The 13,204-nt window shown below is 30.5% G+C and overlaps 1 protein-coding gene across 4 annotated transcripts in view; it reads right to left on the bottom strand.

The window, feature by feature from the left end:
- Positions 1–45: 45 nt before the first annotated feature.
- LOC145296913 (repressor of RNA polymerase III transcription MAF1 homolog) overlaps positions 46–13,204 on the bottom strand; it is a 54,341-nt gene continuing 41,182 nt past the window's right edge. For all 4 annotated transcript variants that reach the window (XR_013870074.1, XM_080143088.1, XM_080143080.1 and 1 more), the window contains 2 exons: positions 12,678–12,749; positions 46–10,160 (listed from right to left, as the gene is read on the bottom strand). Coding sequence is in view for 3 of the 4 variants with exons in the window: in XM_080143088.1 (XP_079999214.1) it covers positions 10,142–10,160; positions 12,678–12,749 (91 nt within the window). In the remaining variant the exon portion in view is untranslated. The remainder of the gene's footprint in view (positions 10,161–12,677; positions 12,750–13,204) is intronic.

Genomic DNA, 13,204 nt, shown 5'->3' on the forward strand with positions numbered 1-13,204 from the left:
TACAAACTAGACATTTATTTAAACTATCAAAGTAAACTGAATGAGTTCAGTTTAAAAAAAAAAAAAGAAAAAAGTAAAGTAGTCGATTATTTTCATTAGTTATTACACTGAGATGTAGGGGAAGGCACCACTTCTTCATCTATTGCAGTACTGTTCAATACTTTTGAAAAATATATTATTAATAGTAGCAATATAATTTTTTCACCCTTATGACACATTTGGCATGACAAGGGTGCTTCAAACGAAATTTTGTGCAATTGTATTCATAGTTAAATATGTTCGACACACACGTTGCGATTATTGACATTATGCATACATGTGGGATGTCAACATGAACTGTCGACCTGAGCATACATGTAGGATGTCGTGCATTGGATACCAACATGAATTGTCGACCTGGGCATGCCAATTTCAGAGAGTAGACAACGGATCTTGAGTTTACTTTTGACAGACTCAGAACTTTAGCTTCCTTTATTTGATCCTTTAGTCCTCACATTTGAAGAATGATGTTTCTGACAAAGAGGAAAGAATTGCTGTTTTCTGGATGAGAATCTATCCATCTAACACTTATTCTTTAAAAAGTTTTTGACCTTGAAGTCATTTTTTTTTTATATTTTAGCTCCTTACATCAAGTGATTTTATTTTCCATTAAAAAAAATCCCATAAATTCTGCAGAACCACTTTCAGTATAGATGTTGGCAACCTTCATGCAGTCTCTCCTGTAAGTACTTTGATGCTAGAAAAAACTGAGAAAACCAATGCCGGCAATGGAATCAGACCAGTCAAAAGTCATACGATGGTGATTTATCTGAATTTGTTTATATTATGTGTAGCACGCTAATGAAATGTCCAGTTTGAAAAGCCTAGAAAGCTCCAAAGAATGACGGATGCCTGAAGAAATCCTAAATATGCAGCAGTCGAAACGTGGCATCAATAACAATTAAAATGAAGAAACAAATCCAACTGTACAAATCATGTTAATACTTCTATTTACAAAGACTTTTCTTAAAAACGTTTGCATTAAAATAAAACAAAAATATACAATGGTGAGGATGCTTTTCTTTTTACAATGGTAAAGGTTTTGGAATTAGTTTTACAAAGCCTGGATATTGGGTAAAAAATTCCAACAGTTCATAAATATTATTAACAGAAAAAGAAAATATTTAATTTGTTAAATCAGTTTTATTGGCTCATACAACCTGTTTCCATCAATGTGCCCATTTTCAGCATATATGTGGAGTAGTGTGAACCAAATTTATTAATGTAATATATATATATATATATATATATATATATATATATATATATATATTTATTCAAGCACGCCTTATTAAACACAGAGTTATTCTTATTTCCAATTTTTCTGGATATTTTTTTCAATTCGCCGAGCGGTCTTTTTTTTTTTTTTTTTAATTTCAGTTAGCATGTTATAAAATGGCGCCCAAAAGTTGTTCAGTCATATTCTGCTCTATCGGTGTGTCCGATTATCATCAGGGGCGATTGTTGTTGTTTTCGTCGTTTTTTTCTTTTTTGGGGGGCTTGATGTATTTTTATTTGTGTTTTTTTTTATTGGTTAAAGGTGGGTGCAGGATGGTTAAGGGCAAATTATTTTTATTTCTAATTTCGATTTTCTTATTTTATAGTTTATTTTTTTAGTTTCTTGTTTATACAACATGTTGACTGAAATAAAAAAAATAAATAAATAAATAAATAAATAAAAACGCTCGGTGAATCAAAAAGATATCCAGAAAAATCAGAAGAAAGAATAACTGTCGTGTTCAATCAAACGTGCTGCTAATATATATATATATATATATATAGGGAGAGAGTAGAAGTGTTTTTAGCTACAGGTTCAAAATATATATCAAACATATTTTCGATTTGAAAGCTCAATGAATTTAAATGAACAGAACATTTTTTTTTTTTTCAAATCTTGCTATATAGGTGCGAGATAAATTCTGATCCCAAACCTTTAGCACCTGAAAATGACTTCATCTTCACTCTTATTTTTTGGAGTTCCTCACTTTTTTCTCCTTCTTCAAATTTCTGATTAGGGGTCAATGGTGCTTGTAATAAAAGAGTAATGTGAAAATTGTATCTTCAGTTCCAGACATAAAAGAACCTAGTTATGGTCAAAATGATTATTGTCTTGTATGTTGCTATTCTTATATATATATATATATATATAACAAAAAAATCTATATTCTAAATTCCCAGATGTTGTTCATCATACCATTTATTTCTTTCGACATGTTAAAATGTTCAATTCTTGACAGCAGCTGTTTCATAGCACAGAAACAATCATAATTATTATATTATTTTTTTAATATTTTCCACCCTAATTCATCAAAAGAATAAGAACTCATTAACTTTAAAAAGAAAAAAGAATTTGGGCATGATTACATAAATCTGAAAAATCGGAAGAGTAGTTGCAATTGTGTTTTATGATATTTATGCCATCTTTGAAATTATTTAAAAAATTGGCATAATAATTATGATTGTTTCTGTGCTATGAAACAGGTGCTGTCAAGAATTGAACATTTGAACATGCTGAAAGAAATAAACAGTGAGATGAGCGACGTCTTGGAATTTGGAATATAGTCTTTTTATTTATTTGTATATGCTTTGTAATTAAATTTAACATACATCGAGCTTCATAAATAAAAAGACTGGTATAAATAAAGGGTGAAATATAATTGAATAAGCATCTTTTTCCCCATAAACACACGTACATATATATATTATGCATTTTAATACTCTTGAAGATGCAAAAACATTGAAAGGTTTTTTGTTTTTTTATTTTCTAAGTTTAGTAGTTGATAGCTCCATCAATTCGAGTTGAAAAAGATGAGGGGGGAGCACTTTCCAATTTAATGTTATCCTAAAATGATCTCTTATTTCCAGACCAGCAAGCATTATGAGTGACGTATGACCACAGTTGTACTTTGAAATTTTGACAGGCTCTTTGAGAGAGATAGTTGAGGGAGGGAGGGGGGGAGCAGTAATCTTGAACTTTGTATATACTTTGTGGTTACTCGTCTCTTCCAACACTTGCTGGTCCAGCTATAGATCTTTTTTATAATCATTTTAAAATAGGAGAAAAAGTAAAATATGGTTTAGATTATTTGGACTGCATGCTCTCATCTTGGAGATTATTTTCACGTTTCGAACAATATAAATTCCAAATCTCATCAGGTGCTTCTTCTCATACTCAGGAATCTGCATAGAATACGGAATTCTTTATTTAATCAATTGTTCTAGCTCCTTCAGCCATGACAAGGCAGAAGTAATCTTTATTTTATTCTTAGTTAGTATAGGCCATAGTAAGGATTGAACCTTGAACCACCAGAAAATGTCACTTATATTACACAAAACATGAAAATAACATCCAAGTCCCAGTAGTCCAAATAATCTAAATTATCAATACTTACAATGTTTATCACAAAAATTCCAAAACAATATAAAGGTTGTTTGTTCAAAACAAAAAGATGTGATTTTACCCAATAAGTTAAAATAAAAATTATATATAATCCTAATAAGTTAACTAATATAATACCACTTACTGCATCTTAAGTCAAATGATTTAATCCAAACACAATTTGAAATATTACATTTCTGACCGCAAGGACCACTGATGCAATGGTTTGAGTACTCAAAAAAAAAAAAAAAAAAAAAAAAAAAATCAATTATAAAAGTGACATTCTCCTGAAAGTTAAAGGTCCAATTCTTAATTGTGAACGACCAAAAAATACAATTGCAAATTCTTTAGGACCTCTGAGAGCATACTACTCCTGTGAAAAAAATAAAGGGTTCCATTCTAAATTCCATGCGAGTTCAAAAGAAACACTCCCGAGTCAAGATACACATGAAGAAGGTTGGAGTTTATATTGACCAAAACTTTGTGAAAATGACACTCAAGAGGAGAACAGTAATCCAAAGAATTCAAATAATAGGGACAATTTGAAATATGTTTAACTATAATATAAGTATAATAATTTTTATTTTTAAACTGATTAGTTGTGTTTTTGACTGTCTATGACATTTAAAAAAAAAAAAATCACAAAAGAAATAGATTTTTTCTCCAGTTGAAAATGAAGGGAAGGGACTAACAATTATAAATTTACCAAAGATAATTTTTATTTATAAATTTAGCATATACCATTCAACATACTGTGCCCTGATGAAGGTCACATTGAATGAAAAGTTAGATGAGCTAAGAAGGATTTAACAATTTTAATAGTTATATTATGTTAAATAAAATTCAAAGTTATTTTTTTTTTTGCTTGTTATATATAACATAAATGAATGTTAGAAATAGAAAGTATGAAAGTATTTTACAAAAATGGTGGAAACCTAATATTTTTTTTTTATTGTTGATTTAATAATAAAAAAAAAAAAAAGACAGCTGCAAACAAGATTTATTCACATGGGATTTAATTTTCTTTCCATTGTCCAAATTTTTTAAAAGATAAATATTCAATTAAAATAATGAATATATAACTCTCCCTTGGTTCTTTTTGGGTACAGCATTTCCATTAAATGATTTTGCCAGTTGCTTACTTAGCATAATGCTAAGCTCTTTGTTTGTGAATAAACAGATAAATGGCACACTTTAAAAGTGTCAGTCAAATATTTATATAAACATATCTGCAGATATCATTTACAAGCACAGATTCCATAGCTGAGATAGTAGCATTGACGACTATCAACTAGATGGTTGTAGGTTTGATTACTGACACAGAATGAGTGCTAGTCTAGCCACACTGAAGAACTGTGAGACAGCAAAACAGTTTCTGTGATTCACTATATATATATATATATATATATATATATTGTTAAATGTTTATTTTGACTAACAAATTCAAAATCATCAACATTTAAGTCACAATTAAAATTCAGGTTAGCTTTATCAAGTATTTCTTTTAGAATAGAATTACCAAACAAAATAAGGAACAGCAACAGCTGCAGCAATATGCACAAATTTGAAGATTACGTCACTTCCTGCAATCATTTCAAAAGAGCAGTGTCTGTTAGCAGTTTCTTCCTCAGTAACGAATTCTCTGGTGACTGAGGAAATCAATTTCAAATCCATAGCGCAGTCCAGAAGTGAGTGGCATCTCTCCGTATAGAGGGATATCTGTGCAATATAAGTAGTACTTAAAACATCTTCAGCATTACTCTTGCCAAGTCGCAGGCTAGGTATTTCCATTTTTGCAACGAGATCTGGAATTTGTCTTTTCAAAGTGTATTTGATGTGGTTGCCATATATTTTATGCTGTCTGCCTACTAATTTAAATTCAGTGCTTAATTATTGCTGAACAGTCTGTTCTCTGGCATGCAATATACACATGACTAACGTAAGTATTTTTTTAAGGGTTTGGCTTCTTCTTATAACGGCGTTGCCACAGCCTGTCACAAAATCAACAGTCTATGCCATTTCTGAAATGGATTTTTCCTCCCCTGTTGACTGCGGTATGTTGTTGGTTCTCTAAGAAACCATAAACAATGAAATTCAAATTTTGACTGTGTTGGACAGAAGATATTTTTCTTTTGTTTTTTTTTATCATTAACGATACTTCAGTACGTTTTCAATTACATTGGAAATGTGTAGTTGTGAGAATTGGGTAAGATTTTCTCTTTCAATAAGAAGTGGAAAAGAGTAAATGAAACCATTCCCCTCTCTAAACCACTTAGAGATAAATACACGTGGTGTTCTGGAAGCAAATTAAATAAAAGATTAAAAACCCTCAGCTGTCTACTATACCACACCTCTCCCATAATACAATGACCACATTCAAGATTCAAGAATCCCTTAACTCTCCTGGGTTGTCGGGGGGATGCTGCATTATTTCATGCAGTGTGTCTTGGCCAAGAATAGTCTGGCGAAATCCACCTCTCTCCAGGCTTCAGAGCATACAGAACACCTGGTATTACCAAATGGTTCCCATTTTAGCACTAACTAGGCTCAACATCACTTAACTTTGGTGATCTAATGGGAACGAGTGTGTCAATATTATTATATTGTATATAAAATGGACCAGATGTGCACCTGTAAATGGCAAAAGTAGGTCCAGTTGGACCAGAATGCAACACTTTTGACTAATGACCTGTTCATGCAATTAAAATATTTTTTTTAGTCTACTCTAACCAAATTCCCTTTTACAGGTGTCAAGTGATCTTACCCTTACTTAAAAATCACTGATGTGTGGAGAATTTATTAGTTTCATTTAAAAAAAAAAAGAAAAAATGATTTAACTCATCTTTTTATCATTTTTTTTTTTTCTTGATTAGTTGCCATTTGTTTCAAATCAACATTTTACCTCAAAGAGAACTCATTCTCAGTTCATCCTTTATTTTTAATGTTCACCCCCTAAATGTTCTCCATTATACATGCAACTAACTGATAGGACAGAAATTTCTTCACACGATAAAGAAAATTAAAAAAATTTTTCTCATGGTTGAGAATCACTGTTCGGGCAGAAAGAATTTGTTGAAGGATTCAAGATAAACAGTACGGATTACTTTTCCCTCTTTTTTTGCTTTACAGGCAATTTGTAATAAGCAGTTCCAATATTTAATTCTTTTTTTTCTTTTAATATAGACAATGCAGACATTTTTTATGGACATTTACAATGTTTGTTTGCAAAAAAGATATTAAAATCTTGCCCGAATCAAGTTGTAAAGATCGGAGATTGAGATCTTAAAAGAGGGACTTGATTGGATTGGAAAAAAAGAAATCATATTCAGAGACAGAAAAATTAACACAAACAACATTTACATTTATCATAAAAAAGGGGGAAAACAAAGATGATGATGATGATGATGTAAACATTTATAAGATTTATATTTCTTATTTAGTCAAAAGTTTTTTTTTCTTTCTTTCCAATGAAATTGAAGATAGTTATTTTAGTAATTTATCATGCATATATATATATATATATAACAAAAATCAACTTATCAAAATTGAAAACTAAATCAAGAGAACAAACCTTGCACACAAAGGGCTCAACATTTTTTCAGATAGCGTTTATAACAATAATAAATATTAAGATAAGCAACATTTATTATTGTATATACAGATAGAGCAAGAAAGAGATTAAATATATAAATAGTATAAAAACATTTATGGCAAGTAAGCTACACAGAAGCATTCACGTTTCATTCCCAGTGTCAAAGATTCCCCCCACTTCCCCAAGAATGAAACGTGAATGTTCTAGTGCAGCTTACTTGCAATAAATATATTTTCATACTTCTACTAAGCTCTACTCATGTATTGAGTATTGTTGAAGTAAATACTGAAAATATATATGTTATATATTACTTTATGATATTATGTATCTATACATGACATAGTAATATTTAAGTAAATAGATAGATAGAAAGAGAGGGAGTAAAGAGAGAAAGGGAATATCATATATGTGCATGCATATATATATATATATATATATATATATATATATATATATATTACATTTGAGCATACAGATGAGATGTATACAGAAAATGATGAAAAAGCACTTGCATGAAGAAAGAAAATGAAAAAAAAAAAGTTTATACCCTCCCCCTCTTTCATGCACTCACATAAAAATTGGGTGAGATAGAAGTTGTTGAATTATATTTGCCCTAATTTTGGTTATTAGGACTACTGTTCTCATCATGGACGTTATTTTCACAACATTTCGGTCGATGTAACTTCCAACTTCCTTCAGATGCATCTTGTTGAACACTGGAATATATACAGAATTTCAAATGGAACCCCTTTATATCATCCAGTGATGCAGCAAATAAAAAAGTGCTAATAAGAATCACTTCTAATTGACAATGAAGGGTGAAAGCTCAATCCTCAGTACAAGCAATACAATTAAAAATTATTAAGACTTCTAGCTGATCATGGAGTAAGCTACAATCATAGGTCAAATAAAGGGTTTCACTCAAAACTCCATACAGATTCCAGAATTTGACAAGGTGCACTTAAAAAAGATTGAAGGTTACATTGTCCGAAAGGTTGCAAGAAAAAAATCCAAGACGAGAAAAATAGTACAAATAATCCAAACAATCAATCTTTATCTGAAAAATTCTGAAACATTTGTTTTATTGTGAAAATAATCATAACAGAATAAATCAGTTTTCACATCAAGATATATATATATATATATATATATATATATGCAAAGATTAGTAATGCCTTTTAATAATTGTCAAAGCAAAATGAATTTCCCAAAATGAAAAAGTCATATATATATATATATATATATATATATATATATATATATATATATATATATGATACTCTGACAGGATTTGAACCTGTGCCTAAAGGACCATTTTACAATTTACATAGATGCTATAACCACCTAGCTACAATCTTGTGGTTGATGAAGTTCAACATAGTATTTAAAGTAATCACCTTCACATCTTTCAAGTGTTTATGCTTTTTTTTTTGTTTTTTAACATCTCTCTACAAGGAGCATCCCCAGCATATATGATGATTTAAATGAATTAATATTGTTTGTTTGATTGGTTGGTTTGTTTTATGGTATATCAACTCCTTATGGGTCGTTTAATACTAAAAGATTATGGTTGTAAATTAACTGATAAATAATGGACTTTAAGATAGACTGTGTCTGTTTATATATATATATATATATATATATGTGGGTGTGTGTGCATGTATGTGTATATAAACTAGCGGGGGGGGGGGGCTTGCTTGGTCATAAAATATGCTTAAATATATTTTAATTTGTCCAGATTTCGTATATATTATTATAGAGTTGTGATTTCAAAAGTAAAAACATAGGTATTTGGATACCATCAGCTTTAATTGAAACCAAAACTGCAGCATTCAAAGCTGGTAATGTTACCATTGTACCAACGTAACACACATATGAACCGATTAAAATTAAAAGATAAAAATAAACTAAGATGAATGTACAAAATGTGTAACGATTTTTTTTCAATTTTGACCCCTTAAAACTATTTTAACTCGCTAAAGACCCATAAAAGAATTGTCTCCCCCAAAAATCCAATTATTTGAGATCTCTAGCAGCGTTCTGCGACTTTTAGTTTCAGAAGAGATAGAGTTTGAAAACATGGAGACATACATAATATAGCCTTTTATATATTAGATATAGTTTGGTCCTGGATATGACCTTAAACTGTATCCAGTGGTGAGGCCCCAGCTTTTGAGCTTTGGGGAGTGTGGAGCCACCCTTTAATTGACATTGCTCCACTCTGACCCGGAGTGGTAGTACCTGTTAGGGTCCCAACTATGGGTTGAATAGAAACCGACTTGAAAAAAAGCAAATATATTCTATTAAAAAAATTTTTCTTCAAAATCTTTGGATTCGGCATTAAATAACCTGAAAAGGGTTGATATGCCATAAAAAAAAAAAAACACCAAATATATTAGATATAACATTAATTTTTAAAGAATAGCCACGTTTTGTGTAGATAAATACTGTATTAAATAGATTTCAGCTTTATAGATATTATCTGTTTAAGTAATATGGAATTTCTCAACCCTAAAACCAGGTATCCATTAAAAAAAATTAATTAAAAGAAAAAAAGAAAAAATTTTTTTTAAAGAAATTTTACACCTTATTTTAATAAAAAATAAAACAAAAGCAAAAATTAAAAAAAAAGAAATTTTATAATTTATTTTAATAAAAAAATAAAACAAAAAGAAAAAAGAAAAAGAAAAAAAAAAGAAATTTTACAACTTATTTTAAAAAATAAAACAAAAAGCAAAAACGTTCAATCTAAAAATAGTGTTGGATTTGAAATCCTTTATTTATGTGATTCATATATAATAGAAATATTATGAAAAATCCATTCCATGCTATTTCAATATGACGATTGTAAAAGGCATTAATAATTTTTGTATATCTAAGTGGCTGGCAAATCCTGAGAATTGGCCTTGTCATACATTTAATAATAGTAAGTGAAATATTTTATGTACAAAAATGTTTGTGAGATAAATAGGCAGGTGCTTCTTTCAACAATATAAAAAAATGAAAAAGAAATTGATGACTAAATTATACAAGACGGGACATGTTTGAGAGATCGTGGACAAAAAGATGATACTGATGATGACTTTGTTGCTATGGCAATGGATGAGTAGCGCTTTTCTTTTCCGACACTTTCAGTACATTTCACCATCTCTACAAAAGATTAAAAGTAAAAAAAAATAAATAAATAAATAAACTGAAGTCAGTAAAACACAGAAAAAAAAAGCAACAAAATTAAATAAAATATCAAGGATGAGAGAAGGATAGGGTTGTCAAATATCAAAAATTGTAGATTTTTGTTTTATACTAACAACTGCTCATCAAGGCTCCAAGGCCACTCGAAGATAAAGATTAATATTTTATCAATTGAATAAGATAACAACCTTGAGAGGATTGGAGCCGATAGGCAAAATAACCAGAAATCGATTAAGAAGATAGTTTGACAAAAATTTATTAACATTGGACTGGAAACGACCATGTTATAGTCAGTTGTGAAGCAGTCCTGTTGTATTATGTTCCACAAATGGGAAGTTCTTGGATGTTTTGTTTGTTTTTAAGTACAATTTTCAAGAAGACTCACAAGAGACATGATCCAGCATTAAGAGGTCAATATTAGTAATAAAAATTCAAGATCATTTTCTTTTTATTCAAGGACAAACAATAAGCTGGAGAAATAGAAAAAAGGTTTTTATTTTTGTTTTTTCTCTGGTAAAAAGATCTTTTGAGATCTGGACCTTCCAATCAGGGCAATTTATGTATTGGGTTACACAAAGTCATAAGGATGAACAAGGGAATTTTAGATCGTCATAAAGAGATAAGGACAAACAACAGGAACAACGTAACCAAGGGAAGAACAAAAAGGATCACCAGTCGCATGAAACAAGAGAGTATGAGAGAAATTAATATCAGGGTTGCAGAGTCATATGGTATAAGATCCGATTCCATCTCCTAGAATTCCAAAACTTCCGACTGACTCTTTATATTAAACTCTTCAAATATTCAAGCCGTTGATTCTTCAAAGATTAAAAAAAATCTGACACCTACTCCCAACATTCTTATCGTTTATTATTTTTTAAAAATCTTATTCACCCCAAACAAGGCATATTGTTACTTTGACGTAAGAGGCTACTATTTGGGATCACGTCTGCAGGAGATTATGTGAGAAGATGAGCGAAATGTCTGTTCACATTACATAATAATATAATCAGGAAAGCAGGAAATAAGGAAAGAATTCCAAAATCTAGTAGTCAGAGGTAAGAAACTATTAGAGTAGAAGGCTTTCTGGCAATTAAGGACCTCTACACTGAAGGAGTGGGATTTTGCTGTCAGATGAGTTTGTCAGAGGTATATACATCGAGGGGATACAAGTGCAAAGAGTTCATCAGAGTACATTCCATTAAAGTACTTGTGGAACAGGCAAAGGGAAACAACATTGTGGTGATGAGATAGGGGTTGAAGACTTTTTTTGGAGCCTGTCTAAGAGGGAGAGACTGGTAGCAGATACACCAGCTCACATGTAGCAACAATACTCCATGCATGGATTAATGGTGGCTTTGTAGAGATACTCTCAGGCGTGGATAATTTTCTAGCATGGTAGAGGGAACACACTTTCTTTGCAGCAGCCTTAGCAATGTCCTCAAGTTATGTTGACAATTCATGTTGTTGGTAAATGTTAAACCAAGGCATTTTGAACAATGAGCTTTTAGGTAGAGAAATAACTTTCTTAAGAGTCCAACTCCCACAACAACCTAATCAACAAAAGTACATGCCGAAGACAATTTTTTTTTTATTAAGTACACATTACATTCACCACATTCAACTACCATCAATGATTAGATTGTAAAACGAATCATTTACATGACCAGTGATATAACATTTGCTTGATTATCTATTTACATTTAAGCGTTCTGGTGTTTTTGTCAACTTTGATTTTATTTTTTTTTTATTAAATTTTTTCAATGAAAAACTGAAAACTCGTTAAAATATTACTGATATCATTGCAATTAATATGCTTATGTGATATATTCATAAGCCATAAGAATATACATTGTGTCAGGTTACATTATATATATTTTTCTTTCAAGATACTACGTGAATAAAGGATAGATACACTCATTTTCGGAAAGTTTTTCTTTCATGGGTCACAAAATTGCATTCAATTTTTTTGGCCCACATTGTTGGTCATAATTCTTCATCAAATTATAAATTGCAAAGGCTAGGCTTCACTAGCATGTTGAAAAAAAAAAATATTTCAAAAGTTATTTCAGGCTACAAGTAGGACCTTTCCGGTAACACAGTTGGTATTCATCATTTTTTTTTTTAACAACATATATATAAGCTTACAGAAAATGTGTGACTATTTACAAAACAGTCTTATTTTAAGAATTCCTAATTATTAATAAAAGTTTGAATATTTTGTTGCGTTAATTCTGAGTCAGGCTCCTCGTTTTAATTCAGAATCGAGATTTTTCTGGTTTCAATCCAAAATCGGGATTCTCTGTTTTACACTGAAGGAAACAGCTATTAACCTCAAGACTTGTTTAATAGCTAATAAAGAAACCATTAGTTTTTTATAAGGTTGTGCTGAAAGTGTATTTCTGATAGGCAACCTGATTATACAACACAAGAATAATAAAAGAAAAAAAAAAAACATTGATTACAGAAACTTACTCAGCCATGGTCAAATCATCTGCAAATCCAATTCCATTGTAAAGCTCAGAGTCACTACCCGACATTGGCCAACTGAAAGAAAAAAATTAGAAACGCTCAACTAACGATTGCAAATGTGAAGTACAAGAAGCCAGATTTAATGATTTAGTTTGAGTTGGGAATTACTCATCGTGTTATATCGTGAAATGTTCGAGAAAGTTGAATTAGAAAATACATATGTTAGCGGGCAAAATATGGGTACGAATGAGGTGGAAGGTTTAAACATAGGTATTATTACAGGAAGGGGAGAATTACAATGACAACGAATTAAAAGTGTGGGAATGGTACAAAAAAAAAAAAAAAAAAAAAAAAAAAAAAGAGGAGGGAGAAGTGACACCACAGGAAAAACAATTCTGGTTGGAAGTAACTGCCTCAGTTTCTGAGGAAACAAGAATAGTGCACATTAAAATTAGCTAACAAACATGCATCTTGAAAAGATCTGCTCTTAACAGTTGTAACTGTAACACAACTAACCAGTAATGATGTGG

This window comes from Euprymna scolopes, chromosome 2 (genome assembly GCF_053919585.1).
Source record: "Euprymna scolopes isolate OS-2025 chromosome 2, ASM5391958v1, whole genome shotgun sequence".
NCBI classification, from domain to species: Eukaryota; Metazoa; Mollusca; class Cephalopoda; order Sepiida; family Sepiolidae; genus Euprymna; species Euprymna scolopes.